This window comes from Austrofundulus limnaeus, unplaced genomic scaffold (assembly GCF_001266775.1).
Source record: "Austrofundulus limnaeus strain Quisiro unplaced genomic scaffold, Austrofundulus_limnaeus-1.0 Scaffold3, whole genome shotgun sequence".
Lineage (NCBI taxonomy): Eukaryota > Metazoa > Chordata > Actinopteri > Cyprinodontiformes > Rivulidae > Austrofundulus > Austrofundulus limnaeus.
In genome coordinates, this window is record NW_013952405.1 from 8,078,189 (window position 1) to 8,098,862 (window position 20,674).

The window sequence follows — 20,674 nt, forward strand, 5'->3', positions numbered from 1 at the left end:
GGCCAGCACTGATTGGCCAAGAAATCTCTCTGACAGCAAGTGATGGCCAAGTGGGGCGTGTCATCACAACTTTACACAAGTGTGTCTTTACCTCCGCAGCAGAGGCTCCACCGAACACCTGAGACCGGCTCATYGAACCCCTAGGGTTCGATCGAACCCAGGTTAAGAACCACTGCTCTAAATTATGCTTTAAATGTTTAGGGTTTGATACATGTCTCCCAGGCAGGTTCACACTGCTGGTCATTTTGCTCAGTTGCTGGCTAAGATGGCATCATGTCTACCCTCTGCTCCAGCAGCTACATCTTCCTAATTATACCTAAAGCTCACATCTCCTTTTGGGCATTCAACATTTCAATTTTCTGCTGCTAATRATTGGAGCCCTCTACAACAAATTCAGACTTACCTGTACTTCTATGGTGTATTTGCATCATTTAAACTCAGTGAAAGTGTCACTTAATGATCGCTGCACCTGCAGCAATTTCCTCTGCAGTCTCTRCTTGTACCCTGAACCGTCAGACATTTGTACAAAGTAACGTTTGATTGTCAGCTGTTTGTATCCACTCGCTATTTGCTGTCTCTTGGCCAGGTCGTCGTCGTAAATAAGAATTTGTTCTCAACTGACTTAAGTGGTTAAATATACATTGGTCAAATAAAATGGAAAATTCAAAAAGTTTAGTACAACAAAACAACAGGGCTTTTTTTATTTTTGTAGTCAAGAATGATTTGCTTCCCATCCAAGGAGCTTTATAAATTTAAAACTGAAGAGTCCAAGCTTTCAACTGCATGTTGGTATTGATCACATTTATATTTGGATTGATTCAGATAGTTCTACTTCAGTGACGTAAAAGTCAAATGAAGTGTGATCATTCAAATTGAGGTCACCCTTAAAAATCCTATATGAATTCTGTTAAGTATTTGCTATGAATGCTCTGTAATGACGTGTTTAATTATTTAATGTGTTTTGTGTTTTATGTGTGTTTTGTTRCGTGTTTTGTGTGTGCACTTTTACTTGAATTCTCCTCACTTGTGTGTCTCATGTTTATATGTATATCCTAACATTACTTCGCCTGAGGGACAAACAGATGAAAACTAGCCTTGGGCTACAATCTGTCATATTTACAAATGTTGTTTGGTCATTAATATGCAGCATCCTTGTTTTAAATAAATAAATCTGAAATAAAAAGAGCTTCTCCTTTAAGCTCATTTAAAGTTTTCATTTTGATCAACTAAATTTGGAAAAGACTGAGCTTAAATCGGACGAAATCCACATATATTTTGACTGAACTTTATGTTGACATGCAGCTCATATCCTGTTAACGCTGTTTGTTTTGAATATAGTCAAAATTAGCTCTTTTGCTACCCAAATTTTCTTACTTTTTGTGTGACTAAAATATTAAAACATTCATACAAAAACCCACCTCATCAAGATTTTATCCTTGGAGTTTTCAAAGTAACTCTCTAAATATTCTGGAAAATGGCAAAAGAAAAATATTTAGAGTGACTGCCCTGACCTGAAGTTCACCTTTTAGCAAAGTGATTCTTGTCCTCATTGCGCAGCTCAAACAACAGCCCGTTTCTGACAATGATGGAGAAAATTTAAGTTCCTCCGACAGCTGCTGCTGACAAGGCTCGCCACTCAAAAGTGAGGTGAGTGTTTTGTATGTAAGAGTGATACATCTTCAATTTCATCGTTGTGTTTCATTTTTAATTCTCCTCAAAATCGAGTGAAACGTGGTGCAGAGGCTTTAGCTGTTTCAGGGCCAACCTTTTTTTCTTTACCTCAATATTCAAGTAGTCTTTCACATAACTGTTGAAACGCCTTGTTGAAAAGAGTCCAAAGAAATCTAAATACATATTTTTATTGTGTTTTATGTCAACTGCTTTCACCTCTGTGGGAAGTTGTTCATAAAACATATTATTTAAAGGGGCAATATCATGCAAAATCAATTTTTTTTAGTTTTATATCAAGTTATAATGTTATACTCTCATAAAAAAACATGCCCAAAGCCTTGCATGCATTCATATATTCATATTCAATGCATGCATTCACTCATTCATGCATGTTTGAGAAATCCTGCAGCGTTTTTAGGMAGCCATGCTGAGGAGCAAAACAACAGGTGGGGACCAGAAACRCCTTTTGGTACCAGAAATGCCCCTGGGACGTGTCTTTAAGCAGAGCTTCCTCATCACGGAGCACACGTCCCCACCTCCCACCCCACACACCCCGCCCATGACTCCTGCAGGCTCTCGGCAGTAACAGAGCAAAAGTGAAAGTGAAACTTAAGCTGTCTGCTGAGATCCACTACTTCTCAGTGAAGCACTTTTCAGATTGAAAAAACCTTTGAGGAAATGTATTTTCAGATGCCAAACTGCATCTTAGCGCACGCTCGAAGCAACCCACCCACCCTCGCACACAAGCCCACCCCTGCACCGAACGGGACAGAAGAAGAAGGTGGTTCTTAAAGAGACAGAGGCCAATTTCAAGGCGTTTAGAAGAGGAAGTGATGAGAAGATAAGTTTGTTTTCTATTTAAACATAAAAACAACATTTTGATAACAACTGAAGGTGACATAGACACTTTTTTATGGTATAGAATTTAAATAAATGCCTGAGAAACACATAATACTGCCCCTTTAAAATAACCAAATATGTTTTTTTTTTCAGAAATTGTCTCACTTTTCATTTCAACTTGTCATATTTAATTATTCACATTGAAAGTAAACAAAATAAAGCAATAAACGCACATATGTGTTAACTTACAAATCATACATGTTTAAAAAGTGCCTTATGCTTGATCCACAGTGTCCTTGCAGATATTTTTTGTGGCAAATAAACAAATTACTCAAAACCTGTGAGGCCCGAGCTCCTCACTAACCGTATGAGAGAGTGAGTTTTGTGCACTGGAGCGTCACTGAGTCTCAACAGTAAAAAGCTGATGCTGGAAAGCAAAATAAAGTGCCCATTTGGAGGAGGCGTTCGCAAACAAGTCGGCACTCCTGTGCTACATGTTTCCACTCCGGTGGGACCGGTAATCATCTTCATGTCTGTGATCCTGGTGGTGAAAGGAAGGGGCCCAAAGCCTCTCCTTCAGGCTTCGCAGGCCTCCAACCCCCCTGGAGACGGAAGGGAGCGAGAGAGGGAGGACGCCGCCCGCTTCATCCATCCACTGCAGGGAGCGAGACGACGCTGATGGGCAGAGACGTGGAGGAGGTGAGTGAGTGTGTGTGGCTGTGATCGCGTGACAGAAGGCGTGTGTGTCAACAGACCTTTGGTGGCTGCGTATTCTGCATGGCTGCTCAGGCTGTAAGGCTCGGGCTGGAGGTGGGAGGAAAGGAGCAGGGAGAAGGASAGGAGCAAAACCTGGACACAAATAAAGGGCACAAAATAGAAGCCATGCAGAGAAAACCATAAATGAAAGGGAAATGAACCAACACGGAGACAAAATAAAACAGCCTTATCACGCATGACCTACTTTACATCTTGCACAAAAGATGAGAACAGGTGTTATTATTCAAACCGTCTATTAAACCCAAAAGGTRAGTGCAGTGGGAACACAGGCGGTGTTTTATTGATGCCACTCTAATGTTTCATACATTTTTACTGCGTCTGACTTTGTATCTGGCGTGTCTGAACAATTTCTCCGTGGTGCAAACAGAAGCRCTGCGGCGTCGGCTCTCACCAGGATGCAGGTTCCTGTGTTTGTTGTTTTGTTGGAGCTATTAGGCGAGAGCGCCTGTAGCCGGTCGAGCTGCTCCAGCAGAGCTCTGCAAACACAAAGAAAGGCGGAGAGATGAAAGAGATTGTGTGAAAGTTTCACATGAGGGGCCCCAAGATGAAATGCAGGCATCGCTTTTGCAGCCCCTGTGATCTCTGGCAACTGAAGCAAAGAGAGGGAGAACAGGAGCGAAACAGAGAGTGTGTGTGGAGCTCCTTCCCATTTATTATTATTTTAGTCTAGGCTTTCTGCTCGCCGCAGCACCCTGCCAGCATCAGAGAGAAAGCTACATAACTAGGTGTCATAATGAAAGGAAGAAGAAGAAGAAAAAAACAGAAACTAGAGCGTTAATTTTTAGAATTTGTACTGAGGCTGTTTCACACAGACAGATTAATGCGCAGAGTCAGAAATATTCTTATCCAGGCTGTCAGCGCCCCGAGAGGAAGAGCCTGAGGCCATCTGAATATAGATCGACTAATAACACAAACTGACACGAGCCAACTCTTAACACGGTGTCAAAAGGAGGACAAAAATATGATCCAAGTAGTTCAGCAAAATTAAAATCCTAAGCGTGAAATAATGGTTTGGAAATTTAGGATTTACACATATTATCAGAATTCAATCTAAATAAGTTGCCCCTGAATACAGAGGGAAAATAAAAAGCCTAGCATTCCTCAAAGGAATCATCCACCACCCTCCTTGCCAGAGTTTCACATTAAAACCATCTGATGATAAAAAAAGGGACAGAGCTAAAACACATTGCTAAGCTGTGGTGGCCCTCTTGAYTGAGGTTGATTCCAAAAGTCAGTTATGACTGAACAAACATCCAGTTTCTGCAAGTTTCATTAAAATCCAACCAACTGATTAATGAGATGATTTGCTAATGCACATTCAAACAGACAAAAAAACCCCCAATGAACATGACTTCTGTGTCTAMAAAGTGAAGCCATTTTAAAAATGCTTAAAATTCTATCCAAAGACCAGCAGGGGGCGCCTGCGCTGATCAAAGAAGTCTGACCACTGGAAGTCCATAAGAACATGACCTGACTTCACATTTATCCCGTTTCTCTGTGTGAATTCCTGGTCTTCATTGCACGAACTAAAGAGCATACATTTTATGTCCTCATATTAAAACTTTAACTAAAACAAATAAGTTGTAAGAGTAATGAACAGCAAAAACGGGACATAAATCTAAATTAATAGCCGTTAAAACATTGCCTGAACTAACTCCAGTCTGTTTCCTGTTTGTTTTGTTTGTTTGTTTATTTTTGCTTTCAGTTTGGCTCTCCTCATCAAACAAAAGAAGATTTAAGGAAAATTTGGTCATCTTCCATGACAGTGATCATTTGGAGGCCCGGCTGAGAACTCACTTGTTGGTCTCTTCTAACTGCTGGATCTTTCTCTGAAGCTCCAGGTTCTGGGCGCTGCAGGCAGACATCCTGCAGAAAGACAGAGAACAAAACATGAATAAATGGAAGTAGACAGCTGATGAAACAATCATTTCTTTTTTTAGTTAAGATGCGCCTCCCTCTTCGYCGATGTCCATCTGATTATTATCAGTGTTTCTGAATCAGCATCCATAATGACCCTCAGATGATCATAATATCCGGTTGATCCGCTCCGTTTGCAGCTGGTTTATTCACACCAAACGCTGACTCGGCTCAACAATCTCCATCTCAGCTCATTGTGAAACTTTTTATTAGAGCTCAAGCTCGAATAAGATATATGAATAAAAAGTATTCTATTAAAGCAGCTATTTGCAGATTAAAAATAAAACACACATGAAGGTTTTAGTGATTATTTGCAGGCCTTGCTCCATATACAACTGATTAACTGCACACAGTGTTTACAACAAGGTTGAAAAGCAACAGTCTACTGATTTCAAATATAGACTGAATCATCAGTTACGTATGCAGACATAAGCACAAGCTAATTATGGGTGCCATAAGAACTGAAGCACTCTTATACTGTTAAAAAAGTGTTCTTTTGTCGACCAGCCTTGGAATAAAACATGCAAAAAAACACCAGAATGTGTGGCTCAATTAGGAATGGTGTGACGTGAGTTTTGGTAGTTGTGTATTACACAATGTAGACAAAATGGATGAAAAAAAAGTAAAAATAATGGAGATGAATGGGATTTTAAAACCCATCCCGCTGGTAAATGTCACAGAAAGTTGGACTTTCCATGTCTGAAACTGGCATTTTATCTCTTACACAATTCAAATTTTATGATTTTTATAGAATTTTTCACAGATATTTTAGGATCTAATTTATAAGTTTCTATAGGTTTCACAGAGCGACTGTTTGAGGCTTACTTTTTAGTCTGCTTCTGTCTCTGTTTCGTTAAAGGAGACATGTCATACTTTTAAATAATTTTTTTTCACTATGAAATCACTCACTTGGTATCTAKAYAAAGTGAAACTGCATTGCTTTGGTCTGAATTCCTCCTTATTGTAACTCCACAAGCCCCTCTTTCACCACTTTTCTGAGGTGTGTCTCAGATCAACTCGTTTTGAGGCTGTCTCTTTAAATCCAAACCAAGCGCTTCACGCTCACCTCCAGCTTCCAGAGTGGTCCATTCTAGTTTGAGGGGTTTGCGACTATATAGTGACTCAGAAATGTTTTATTTACAATTTAATTAAAAGATGTCAACAATTGAAGACTTGTCCACCCAGCCTCACTTGTTGGAGCCAGAGTCTGACCCAGAGCCAGAGGAGAATGAAGACGACCAAACTGTAGTTGGTGAATCCAGACCTTCTTGGWAACGCTTTCTTTTACAGTACCCTTATTACCATGTAATTACGTGGTAATYAGGGTGCAGTTTTACTAAGTAATTAATTTTCTGCAGTAATGTAGCACTTACCTGGTAATGTATAACAATTCACTATGTAACACCTAAATAAGTAGTAGGTAATTTGGACAGTTTTAAAGTTATATTTTATTGCAATTAACCACTAACCCCAAAATTTAGTTGCATTCTTTTGATTATAAATATAGTGTTGAGTTACTATTGAATAGTAATTTGATTGTAGTTACCCAATAAAGGTAGTTTTACTAACAGTAGTTTTTCTTTTGTGCCGTAATTACCACGTAATTGCATGGTATTAAGGTAGTAATTGCATTTAATTACATTTGTTATTACCTAGTAATTACATGGTAATAAGGGTAACGTAAAAGAAAGCATTACCACCTTCTTTAGAAGTTCTGTCACAAATAATTTGACGTAATAGTTCAGAAAGCATCATASAGAATAGAGAAAACTGAASCGGTTGAAAAAWACGGCCCAAACAGAATATATATCTACACAGAACAGGCAGAGACTAAATTAAACTTTTCTGCACTTTTGAAAACTCCAACTACACAACAAAGTGGATTAAAAAGTGGATTTTGCATATTTCCTCTTTGACTCAGGGAGTGTCAGACAGGTATGCACCATGGTGACCATATCGAGCCACTGGCAGCAGCTTTATTATGATCTCACGCTTCTTATACAGTCTCTACATACAGTTTTTTTTTTTAAGGTTAGATTGATGTTGGAGTTTTGGGCACTTTTTCAGAATTTCCTTCAAAATTTTCTAACTTATTCTCCTCCAAGTGTCATTCGCGGCACGTGGAGGGTGCGAGACCTGCAGAGGGTCTGCAGGCAGCCGAGGAACAATCAACCTGACCGCGTGTTCATCAGCGACTAAACGAAGAGGAACGGCGTCCCAGCTGCATGTACCGCCGCACGCCATTGTTTGTGGGGGTGTGATGAGGTGAAAAGAGCCAACATGTGAGAGGCGGGCATGGCAGGTGCAATTCTGTTGATAAATCTGCTGGCTGGGCTGGTGGGTATATCACTCTCTACAGCCTGGAGGCAGAGAGGGAGCAAAACGACTAAATGGAGCAAAGTCTCAGCAGAARCTGCGGCCTTTGGTGTGTCGTGTTGCATCATCTTTAGGTTTTGTTTGAACCCTGCAGCAGCTATGTGCTGTTGATGTGCTGCTGGACTGGAACGTAACTATAACCGCACACCGCCTGACACAGGCTGAATATTCAGTCCAAAGCATGAATCACAAACCGGTTATCTGATARATTCTCAAAGTTCACACCACTACTCGGCGGTGGCCTTCTGTGGCATTAAATGCTGCTTCGTGATTGTGCTGCAATAAGAATGTGGAGCTGCGTATCAAAATGTCCCCCAGTTCTTATCTCCACCTGACGTGACAGTTCAGGATAGGAGCTGGCACGCCGTTTGCTCCTCTGAATCGATGTCGCTGTCACAGCTAATAGAGGGAATATGTCTTTGGAATAACAGAGTCGCTCTCAAGAACTGTAGCAGCCGTGTCACGAATGATTAAAACAAAGAGCTACGAATCTGCTCAAAGAACCTGCAGCCTTTCTCACATTCAAAACAGATTTAATCCAAAAGTAAACCTGAGGTATAATGTGGATTGTGGGAAACAATGACGAACATCAACCCTTTAAAATCTAATAAAAATAAAAGCGCTGCTGACAGTGTGGGAATGTGTTCCGTTCTCCTGCATCTCTTTCGAATTCAATTCAAATATGCATCACTTCAGTGTTTGGGATTATTTTCTCTCTCTTATAAAGTGAGAAGTGTTAAACTGAAGCTGAATATTTCACTGGACAGCTCAGCTATTGGACTGGAGGACCAAAAATAGGAAGAAATAATCTCTTTGATGGGGGTGGGGGATTTCAGAAAAGCTAGATGAACTTTTTGTCGGAGTCTGAGGGACAAAACAGAAATCTGCCTTTTCTGGAAGCAGGTCAGCTCTGCGTGTGGAGAGGTGAAGAGAAAAGGAGCAGTGCAAAAATGCTTTTAGTATTCCTTCTAGTTATGTGCTGCAGGTAAGCTGCTGACTCCTTAATTGAAAAAAAAATTCTTAAAAACAAAAAAATAATAAATAATAAAATGAACTTYAAGACTTTATTGATCCATTCATGGTGTGATTTATAAATTCTTTTTTAGATGTCAGCTCCACAAATTGGCTCTCTGTCATCAACAAGGAGATACATTTTTGAATGTCCTAAAAAAGAAAAGATGAGGAAGTTGATGAAGCAGCTGGTGGACACGTGAACTTTGACCTGTCAAACCAGCAGCTGGATCACAGAAAATAATCAACATCTTTGGAAAAAACATTGGAGATATTCTGTTTGAGCCCTCGTTTTAGTTTTTTCTAACCAAGGGTTCTGTGAGCTGAATGTGTTTTATTGCAAAGTGAATCACAAGTTTCAGTGAATGAACAYGCTTTTATTCCATCAGCTTGACTCAAAAATGATTAAAAACAACRAACCTTTGCCTCTTTAAAGGTTTGTTGAAGGGAACGAAAAATACAGGGTCGCGGGTGCAAACAAATAAGAATGGATAAAAATGCAACTATCTAGGTCAAGTCACGCAGAAATCACGTCATGTTGAGCAGAAGATGCTGAGCACAGTCGGCGCCTACCTTCCTTCCAGACTGTCAACGTATTCCCTCTTCTTCTTCCGACTTTCTTGAGCCGAGTGCTTGTTGCGGATCTTCCGCCGGATCTTCTTCAAAATCTTCTCCTCAAACTTGTCACAGAGATGAAACAGGTGTAGGAACAGGRACAAGAAAGGAACGAGGAAGGTAAGTGAGACAAAAGTGGGTTAGTACTGAGGAGAGGGGGTGTAAAAGTTGTGCAGCTGAACCAGATTTAGACTTAAAAAGAGGAACCAACAGATGTGAGTGTGTAGACTGTATGTGGATCATGCACCTACCTTGGACAGGGGCAGTCTGCAGGGCAAGCTGACACCTTCTTTAGCCAGAAGCTTCTTCTCATCCTCATTAAGTACAAGTTCCTGCAAGGAATGCTGGGGGATTCGCTGCGCCTGTCAAACAAAATTGCAGGTAATAAGACTCGTTTGAACTCACTGAAGGAGGAGAATGTCAGCTCATTATAAGGACCAAGGATGTTTTGCAGAACACCAAAATGTCTCAAACAAAACAAAGATCTGGACCAGTTCTGAACAGATTTTTAGGTAGCATTTAATAAAAGAGTTTGGGTTAATTAAAGTGCAAAAACATAATAAAATATGTTCATATGTTTCATACTGCTAGATTTCAAAAACGCTCTTATGTTTGAGAACTAATAAGCAGATGAGCAACATGGCTTTCAGTGTGTTTGCCAAGAATACTTTAATGAGGGACAGGAAAGTTATGATCAAACTGACATCCTTTTTGTCTGTGGTCACACCCAAATGAACGGTCAGCATCTTACCTGCGTTAGACAACAATCTGTGTGATCCCAGTTTGGAAAATCAAGTTGAAATCCTCATTTGCACTTCAGGCCAAACTCAAACTGTCTGAAACAAGTTTAGGTTTTGCTAAATTAAATATTTTTACGCCTTGTCACATCCACACATTGTTTGTGGTTGTTTATTTTATTTTATTTTTTTGCAGCAAAACAATATTTATGCTGCTATGAGTGTAACATGATTTTAAACTATCTCTGATGGTCATCAGGAGGTTTCCATACACTCAAACTGAAACACACTGGAATAGCCAAGCACAGCACAGTTCATGCTAAGTAAGAAACTGTGCGGTGGAAATGTAAGAAATGTGGTGTCGCTAGTTGCTGCCAGCATGGTTGCAGACTATCAATATATGTTTGAAAAAGACTAAAGTCAGCTAAGAAGCTAAATATTTTGCTATTTCTTGTTTGATTGTAGTAACATATGTGTTAAAAATGTGGCATTTCATTGATTTTCATGTTTAAAATATCAATYTAGTATGCTGTATCCAGAGCCGGCTCTTGGCATAGGCGAACTAGGCAGTCGCCTAGATMGCCATCTGCTGGAGGGGGTGCCAAACAGCTGAAGAAAAAAAAGTAATTACCGGTATTTGTAATCCCTGGTTGTATATGTGCTCAGCACCCCTTTCAATTAGCTTTGTCTTAAAACACTATAATGAAGTATTATAGGAAAAATAAACTTCTCTACCCATTAAACATTTTCTCCACCCCCCCAATGCAGCAATCGCCCCCCACCCTCTCTCTCATTTGATTGACGTTGCACTGACTCGTCCTGCTCCGACACTCTGATGGGGGAGGGGCTAGTAGTGCCTTTCAGTTAGCGGTTTGTGTTGACAAACTCAAGAACAATTTGTATTTTGTTGTCCCATACATGTCAACCTCTTTGGATGTTTACCTGTATAAAAAAAACCCCTAAAAAATCCATAAATTTTGCAAAAAATCCATACAACTCACACGCGTGGGGATGGGGGGTCAAAACTCATTTCTAGCAGCAGAACAGGTTGGAAGATGGCTATTTAATGTTGTTCATTGGTTTTTAAATCATCCTACAGGCTTTAACATGTTGGATAAATTTGAAAATGAGGTTTTGAAAAGACTTGAAAAAAATCCGTGAGATTGCCCTATATGTCCGTGTACCTGCAAAATGACGTAAAATCCTTATAACTTACGCACAATGCGTACAAGTTGACATGTACTGTAAGTTGTTTCTTTCTGGGAAAGCAAATAAATCTAAGTTTACCACAGTACCTTACACTGTCAAACTTGTTTTTAGGGGCTCAAATTGGGGTGGGTGGGACATAGTTGGGGGGGGGGGGGGTTGCGCTTCAACTCGCCTAGGGCACCAAAATGCCTAGAGCCAGCACTGGCTGTATCTATTACATCTGGGATCATCACAGTCTCCAGTCTCACTGTAAAACAGGAAACTGAGGGTCAGCATTTTCCACCTAATAAAAATATTCCACCAATGTTAGTAACATACTGTTTTAAATAACAKCTATTATTCTACTAAACTAACATGTTTTATTGATGAAATGTGTGTCAAGTCATAGTGGATTATTGTATAGAACACAAAACATTGTCAGTTTAGTTAAGTTAAAGTCTGTGAGTCCTCTTGTTATTAACTACAGACAGMAGAGCTTTGGATAGTTAGGGAGACATGTAAAGTACTTAATTATTTAAAGCTGCTTAATTACTTAAAATGCATTTATGCGCTGGTCTGGCTAGAACTATACTAATTACCACAGCTTATTCCAGCAGAACATTACAAGGCTTGGTGGGAGGCTCGTTACAGCTTTGTGTCCCCTGTTTTTATAAAATGCATGTGTTTATTTTGGTTAAAAAATGTCATTTCTGTGCATTTTTTGGACTGATGACAGCTAACAGTGAGTACAAGGTGCAACGTTGGGGTTGTTATTTCAGATGGCAAAACATGAGCTTTTAAACACTCTAAAGATCTCTTAACTTTATGATTATAACTGTTATAAATGACCACCTTACATATCTTGTTAGCATTTTTGTCCACAAATCGTGTGTGTTTTATGAATTTTCCAGGCACATAGTTCAGTTCTAAACCACAATCAATTAACTAGGTTACCTTCAGTTGTTATGAAAATGCGGTATATATCAAAAAATAAATTTGACTTTGCATCATAGTCTATCTAAACACATTTGAATGGGCCTCTGTCTCTTTAAGAACCTCCTACCATTTCTGACACTCCCACTTCAGCATGTCTTCACAATAATGCTACGTGGGGAAGGAGCTCAGCTGCAGACTGAGCTCCAGGGAGGAGCTTTGTACAAATGGGCGGTGTTTTGTAGCAGCAAGTGTTTAGGCAGCTCCACATGGCTACCACAGGAGAGTCAAGGATTACAATGAGTCAAAGCAACACTGTGGGTATGTTTGATGAGGCAATGACTTTATAACATATATAATGCTCAAAAAAGCCAACTTTGCATCATACTCCTTTCAAAATAATCTAAGCCTGAAATAAAAATATCAACTTAAAATGACTATTTTCATAAATTTAGCTCCATAAGGGCCTTAAGTTTGACAAAACTCCACATTTCAGTTATTTTTTGTTTTTAATAGTAATGTAAAACAATCTACTTCAGGATGTCAGAATGGATTTTTGGACATTTTTTTAAAAAATCCAGTCCAAATTTTTCAGAAAACCTCAACCAACCATCATTGTCATTCATGGATGATTCTTCAAAGTGTGTTTTTGCTTTTTTACATCCAAACTAAAATAGTTTTGTCAGATGAGATGTGAGACACGGCTTGACAGTAACTACAAAGGAGGCAAAACTCTTGTCTAATAAAAGTTGAACTCTTCTTACTGTCTGTCCCAGATTGGTCAAAAGCAGGTCCTTCACTGTGAGCGGATGGCTGGATGTGAGCAGGGGGGGTTGGTTCTTGGAGAGGTAGTACGTAAGTCCGAACTCCTCCGGGCAGCCGTCTGACTCCCAGCCTGCACAACAACACAGAAACAACAATGAAACAGGTGATTGTGACATGCAAAGTTGGTCATAATTGCAAATCGAACACATCTTTGAACAAAAGGCCTTTCAACTCTTCGTTAAACACAAAAGTAGAAGGAAAAAAAGAAAAAAATGAAAGAGAAATTGTTTTTTGGTCATTACAACTCCACGTTAAAGCTCCAGGAAGTGATAATATTTGAGTTTTCTTCTAGTTTTTCTCAGTTAAACACAACATTTTCTTCGAGCAATTTGGCAGAGAAGAGCATTCTGCAGCAGATAGTTATTTTGTTTTTTTTTTTCCTGGAAAAATGAGAAAGAAAATGGGTGATTTGGTACAAATGATGCTCTGGAGGGGATTGAGGTGATGTCAGCAAGCAGTTCTTGCTTTATCCACAACTTTAAGCAGAAAATGAGGCAGTGGTATACATCTATGTAGCCTATTACATTCATTTATTTTAATCAACACTTTATCTTTTCAGGAGCAGGACTAAAGAAGGAGAAGAGGCAGAAAAGATAAGGAGGCTGATGAGATGTTAAAAAACTCTGAGGAAGGTATCAGGAAGACGAGATGCTGCGTTAACGCGGTTTGTCACAGTTTGAGTCGGTTGCACTTCAAAAGCGCCTCTTGTCGCACGGCAGGAGCAAAACCACAGACGGCGGGGCTGAAAAATTATCTTCATCAGCGTCAAGGCTCCTTTTTCATCCCAGAGTTGTACTCCTGCTGCTGACAAAAATAATCATGATAATCATAACTGCTCTGAATGAGGACGGGGATTGTAATCGTTTGTTTAGTTTGTTGTCGTGTTTGTGAAAGCCACAGGCTGAGCACATGATACCAACATGACATCCTATTTTGATTCTGCACTGTAATAACTTGAAAATGGTGCAACTTTGCAGGGAGAATCCAAAAATATTAAGCCCCCACTGTTCAAAGATGATAAAAAAATTGTTAAAAACCATGTGGAAGGACCCACAGATCCATGAGACATTGATAAACCTTTGAAAATGTTTTTGCTTTTATTTTACTTTTAATTTATTTTATTTTTATATTTTTTATCATTCACCTGTAATCTGCTCCATCATCTCTCTGATCTTACATACATACTTTTATTTATTTTTTTTTAGTTTAGTGGATGTTCCTAACAAAATTAAACTGATATTATCTGACATAACAAGGCAGAGTCATAATAAAACATAAATAAAAAAATCTGTAGTCCTCAACATGCCTTGAAATTAGGCAAATACAACTTAGATAAATAAGATCATCTAATTATATAAATGTTAAAATAGGAAGCATTTTAGTAAAACTGAAGCGCACCCCCACTGTTTGAGTCTAAATTAGAGGGCTGGTAGCAGCGGGATGCTGATTATATAATGCACCTCATTCAATTTTTTTCCAAAGAAATGAATAATTAAATGACTTAAGAGCTTCATTCCAGACTGTTGGATCTTAAAGTCCATGACAAAACAGCAGAGGGACTTTTCTCTGTTCTGAATAAACATATATTTGATTTGTGATCATCACATAAAGCACAATTTAAAAATTGGGGAAACCTTAGCTCAGTCCAAAACCTCTGCTGAGCACAATGATGGCGGTAGTGTTGTAGAAAATACCTCAAAGTGATACTTGAGTATTTTACAACAAAAATACTTTGGTAAAAGTTAAAATCTCCTATTACTTGAGTAAAAGTCTTAAAGTATCTGACATTCATTGTATCAAAGTAAAAGTATTGAGTAAAAGTAAGCTGTTAGAATTTCCAAATGACGTTTGTTTTGGGGTGACCTCCCGAAAAATACATTAAAAAAAACCATGATGATAATAATGTTAGACTGTATTAAAATGCTAATGTTGACAAACCTGGAATGCACAACTATACCAGTTTCAGCTGCATTTATTTCTGCCATGCTCATCTTCTAGGCCAGTGGTTGTCAACTCTAGTCCTCAAGGACTCCTTTCCTGCATGTTTAGATGTTTCCCTGATCTGACACACCTGGTTTGAATGAATGATCGATTAACAATTTTCTGAAGACCTGCTGAATAGCAGGGAAACAAGTAAAGCATGCAGGATAGGGGGACTTGAGGACCAGGATTGGGAACCGCGTCTCTAGGCTACATTCTTCTGCTGGAGTGTGAGGTGATCATACAAACCAATAGCATACTATACATATCAGTATACTTCTCATCCAACCATATGTATTTAGATTTATCTAAATAGTTTGATGACAAGCAAATATGAAATAGGAGTAAAGAGGATATTTTGTTAAATGTAAGGAGCAGTGGGACCGGAGGGTGTGCTCCAATTACAGGGGGGTCACACTCTTAAGCCTCCCTGGTAAGGTCTATTCAGGGGTCCTGGAGAGGAGGGTCCGTCGGATAGTCGAACCTCGGATTCAGGAAGAGCAGTGTGGTTTTCGTCCTGGTCGTGGAACACTGGACCRGCTCTACASCCTCAGCAGGGTCCTGGAGGGTGCATGGGAGTTCGCCCAACCTGTCTACATGTGTTTTGTGGATTTGGAGAAGGCGTTCGACCGTGTCCCAAGGGGGGCCTTGTGGGGGGTTCTCCGGGAGTATGGGGTACCGGGCCACTTGATACGGGCTGTCAGGTCCTTGTACGACCGGTGTCAGAGTCTGGTTCGCATTGCCGGCATTAAGTCGGGCTCGTTTCCGGTGAGAGTTGGACTCCGCCAAGGCTGCCCTTTGTCACCGATTCTGTTCATTACTTTCATGGACAGAATTTCTAGGCGCAGCCGAGGTGTTGAGGGGATCCRTTTTGGTGGCCTTAGGATCAACATCTCTGCTTTTTGCGGATGATGTGGTCCTGTTGGCTTCATCGGAACGAGATCTGCAGCTCTCGCTGGAGCGGTTCGCGGCCGAGTGCGAAGCGGCCGGGACGAAGCTCAGTGCCTCCAAATCCGAGGCCATGGTCTTGAGCCGGAAAAGGGCAGAGTGCCTTCTCCGGGTCAGGGGGGTCGCCCTGTCTCAAGTGGAGGAGTTTAAGTATCTGGGGATCTTGTTCACGAATGGGGGAAGAACGGAGCGGGAGATCGACAGGCGGATTGGCGCAGCGTCTGCTGTAAAGCGGGCGCTGTACCGGTCCGTCGTGGTGAAGAGAGAGCTGAGTCAGAAAGCGAAGCTCTCGATTTACCGGTCGATCTACGTTCCTACCCTCATCTATGGTCATGAGCTTTGGGTCATGACCGAAAGAACGAGGTCCCGGATACAAGCGGCCGAAATGGGTTTCCTCCGCAGGGTGGCTGGGCTCTCCCTTAGAGATAGGGTGAGAAGCTCGGTCATCCGGGAGGGACTCAGAGTAGAGCCGCTGCTCCTCCACGTCGAGAGGAGCCAGTTGAGGTGGCTTGGGCATCTGGTAAGGATGCCTCCTGGACGCCTCCCTGGTGAGGTGTTCCAGGCACGTCCCACCGGGAGGAGGCCCCGAGGAAGACCCAGGACACGCTGGAGGGACTATGTCTCTCGGCTGGCCTGGGARCGCCTTGGAGTTCCCCCGGAGGAGCTGGAAGAAGTRGCTGGGGAGAGGGAGGTCTGGGCCTCCCTTCTGAAGCTGCTGCCCCCGTGACCCGACCCCGGATAGGCGGAAGAAAATGGATGGATGGATGGATGGGTAAGGAGCAGTAATTACAGAGAATTTTGTGGAAACGTAAGGAGTAAAAGTAAAAAGTTGGCTGAAAAATATTTAGTCACACATGAGCCCATCAGACAGAAAGCTGAAGCTCCACGCAAACATGCATCAAGAAAACAGCAGAACGACATTACAAACAAAAAATAATTAATTATTAAGTTAAAATGCTGTCATGGGACCTGAGAAGAGATTTTTTTAATGGTGGGAGGGGGCACCTCAATAAATTGAAGCAAAGATTTAAAAAAGAATGGGTCAAACTTACTCTTCAAACAATTTACCCCATTATTTTGCAGGGTTATAAGTGATTAGGTACAGGTGTCCCTGTATTTTGACAGTTTTGTTCAGTAAATAATGAGTAAATTTCATTTTTTTTCTTGATTTTTTTTTTTTTGGGKGGGGGGGGGAGTTGTAATGTAAATTTACAAAAGAAATCTAAATCTAATCTAAAATATGCTGACTGGTGTTGCACAACTTTATAAAGCAGAAAAAAATAAAATAACAGTGAGTGTTGTCAGTTCAGTGTGGGGCTCTTTTTAAATTTAAGTCAAATTGAATGACACAACAGAACTTAAAGGTTACTTAAAAATGGCGTTGTCAAAATGGCTGCATTCATCTTTCAAATTAAGGTTTTCATCAAATCAGGAGAATTTGTGAGTCAAGTACGTTTGTTTCAAATTTGCTTCGAACCTTTACAATCACATCTGGCAGCAAAACACCTTAATGAAAAGTTTTGTGCTGTTTTCTCCTTTGATTTATTGCTTGTCTGTAACATGTCTTTTTAAAGTCAGCGTGGGATTTAACAAAAACACAAGAGTAGAGACAACTTAAACATGCAATTGGAAGTTTACATTAACAAAATCTGAACGGTAAATGTGTAAGAATGTTTTTAGTTTTAAGTTTTGGTTCTCTCATTTTTATGATTTTTCTTTCAGGGAAGGATCAGCATGACAACAGGTAATTTTAGAGCATCTTTAGTAAATTTGCTGACATTTTTATTGCTAAAAATGTTTTGAAATGATCAAAAAAAGCTTGTGTTTTTGTAAACAAAAATCTTCTCAAGGAGTACAAAAACAAAAGATGTCATTATTTGAAGGTCTGGATTTTATTAACCTGAGTTCTCAGCACTGTTTGTTTTTCTTGCAGATTATTTTCTGTTTTTTTATTTTGTCTCCTTCTCTGACTTATAGTCTTACCTAAATCAATGCAGACATCAGGTTTCTTTTCATCTGGTGCTAGGTGGTTCTCCAGAAACAGAGGCTGAGGGAAAGCGTGTGTGTCGAATGCAGGGAAAGCCGTGCAGGGGGTCGGATGGGGGCTGTCTGAGAGATCTGTCAGGAGGTCTTCATTAATGCTGTTATGGGTGGTGCAGGGGGACCACAGGGGTGAAGCAGGCACTGAGGAGGAGGAGGAGTCGTGCAGCAGGGCGTCTAAGAAATCATCAGCATCCCTTCTCTGAGGGCTCGGAGCCTGAGGAGAAGGAAGAAATGTACAAATCATCCCACTTTGTCCCCATTGCTGTGATCTAATCAGATAATTTCACACCGGCACGCAAACACAGACACAGAAACACGATTTGCAGCCAAGCGACTAGATTGAAACACTAAATGAGAGCTGATGCTGATGATATTGTGCTCATCCAGGCAGGATGTCTGCTCACGATCCACTTCACACGAGTACAACTTCCCATGAGCAACATAACGAGGTTTTGATGATGCTGTCCCCTGAGTGGCTCTGTTTAGGTACAAATAGTGCTGAACGTTTGAGGAACCTACATTATTAATGGTCAAAGTCCAGGGATGGTCACTGAGGCAGGCGGCTGATTCTTCTGTGTTCCTGAGCAGAAGGTTAAAGAGCTCCATACCATCTTGCCCCTGAAACCAATAATATAAATAAAAAAATAAAGCTGAAAGCCTCTTTAAAGAGAAGCAAACTTTTATTTTTTACATTTGGATTATTTGAGCAAAAAGAGTAGCTGTTTTAATTAGTCTTTWCATTTCACTTGTTTCTCCTCAAAGCTTTCACTCTGAGCAGCTGTTGATCTTACCACGTCTGTTGTCAGCGTCATTGCTCTGACATTAAAGTGATGAAATTTCAATTAAAAACCATCCAGCAACAGAAAAGCCGATCAGTTCTCTCCTCTGTGGGCAGCCGTGTGAGTAAGAGAGCTGCTTCAGACACTTCCAAGGGACAAAGTTGAAATGCCRTATGACAGAATGACACGGCTTATCACCGTCCAATCCAGTCGCAGCTGACAGCCGGGAGGGCCAATCGGCACAAAGGGAAACCTCTCAAATGGATTAATTAGTCAAAGTTAGTCAGAGGTGCTTCAGAGTGACCTTTGATGTCAGTGTTATTTAACAGAAATCATTCGCTCTGTGCTTTCACATTCATGTTTTAGTCAGATGGGTTTTAATTTTATAGCACTACCCTTTTATCGCTGTCAAGGGCAGAAGGTGGAGACACTGTTTAATCATTTAGATCTTGACTCATTACTGAGGATCATTCAGAGGTGATGCAGAATATGAAAGGGTTGGACCTGTTTTCACGAGCATTTTAGAAGCAGACAAGCAGCAGGTTTTTGTTAAAAAAAGAATCAGTATTCATGCTGGCACAATGATTTGAGTCAYTGAATATTAATACAAGCAGCTGGATCTGTTTCTTATGACTTCACAAGATCCAGATTCTGTCTCGTTTCATTTATGTCACTGTGCCAAGGTTACAAGTTCTGCCATTGCCCACCTGTATGGGGGGGTGGTCTGCAAAAAACACAACAGAGCTCAGCTAAATCACGAGATGATTTTAGTGTAACACTCTGACATAAAAAGTGGTGAACAAAATGGATTCTTTCAAGAAGTGTTAGCTTTCAACTGAAGACCGATCCAAACGAATTAACAATACCTGTAAGTAAAAGCCTGGAATCATGATAAAAATATTAACCGTTTAAATTTATATGTGCATTTATACGAAGACATGAGGAAAATCTGATAAATGTTTATTTTCTTTGCTTGTGAGCTAAAGCTTAAATGCTAAAAAGAAGAGGACCAAATATGGAGCCTTGTGGGACCCCACATAAAGAAAGATCAGATGATCTGGATTACAAATAAACATGGCGGGTCAAATGTTTAAAACAGAAGCATAAAGTAGTCCAAAAGTGGTGTTCTCAAATAATCCTCACTAAGAGTTAATACTGTTTGAAATATTTTAAATCTGATTGTATCGACCTGTAGTTGAATACATCATTTATAAAAAAGCATTAATTCATCATTTTGTGCCAAACTGACTTTCTAAAAGCACATCCAAAGTTCTCAACAGAAAGCTGAGCCTAAATTTGTGTGAAAAAAATCTTTTTGTGTCTACCAATGGGGTCTTGTTGATTATTTTGTTTCCGTTAGTTCTAGTAAGTGACCTTTCTTAACTTCCCTGTTTCTAATCTTTACTGCTGTCATTAGGAGCATCTATGTTGGGCTACTTCTAACAAACACAGCAGAAGTTAGAGGATGTTACGTAAGCTGTTCTCCAAGCAGGAACATGCACACTTGCAAAGATATATCTGTTGTTGTTGTTTTTTTATTGCTGAAGCGTAAAGAGGTTTTAGAGCAAAGCAGATCTATCAAACATCCAGTCCTTTGTCTAATTCTCAGAACAATACCATCTACTTCATCATTCATCGCAACTTTAAAAACTCAGTCGGATRGATCAAATAAGTGAAGTCCACACTTTTAAAATTTAAAAAAAATTGTTTCATCACATAGAACAGACAAAAGCAAATGTTCACATCTTTTGAACATTGATTGCTTCACTGGAATTTGATGCATGCAAAGAAGATAATTGAAACTATTTTTCAGGTTTTAAACCTCAAGTTTAATCTTACTGAGATCTCAGAAAGTCATTTTCTGTACTGAGCTTACAAATGAGATGGGCCGAATCTTTTCTCAATGTCTCCGATTTGGATTCAGATACTTCACTGAATGTAAAAAAAAAAATTCAAATTCTGTGGAGATGGTTTCCAGGCTTTGTGTGTGTGTGTGTGTGTGTGTGTGTGTGTGTGTGTGTGTGTGTGTGTGTG

The 20,674-nt window shown here is 40.1% G+C and overlaps 1 protein-coding gene across 1 annotated transcript; it reads right to left on the reverse strand.

Annotated features, from left to right (window-relative positions):
• Positions 1-2,612: 2,612 nt before the first annotated feature.
• On the reverse strand, positions 2,613-18,753 carry LOC106526404 (cyclic AMP-responsive element-binding protein 3-like protein 3-A). The gene is made up of 10 exons (XM_014021012.1): positions 18,653-18,753; positions 18,381-18,479; positions 17,802-18,075; positions 12,830-12,960; positions 9,459-9,569; positions 9,166-9,272; positions 5,086-5,154; positions 3,680-3,764; positions 3,267-3,360; positions 2,613-3,186 (listed from the first exon to the last, which is right to left on the reverse strand). The coding sequence occupies exons 1-10, from the start codon at positions 18,671-18,673 to the stop codon at positions 3,002-3,004; spliced, it is 1,176 nt and encodes a 391-aa protein (XP_013876466.1). The 5' UTR covers positions 18,674-18,753; the 3' UTR covers positions 2,613-3,001.
• Between the last annotated feature and the right edge of the window lie 1,921 nt (positions 18,754-20,674).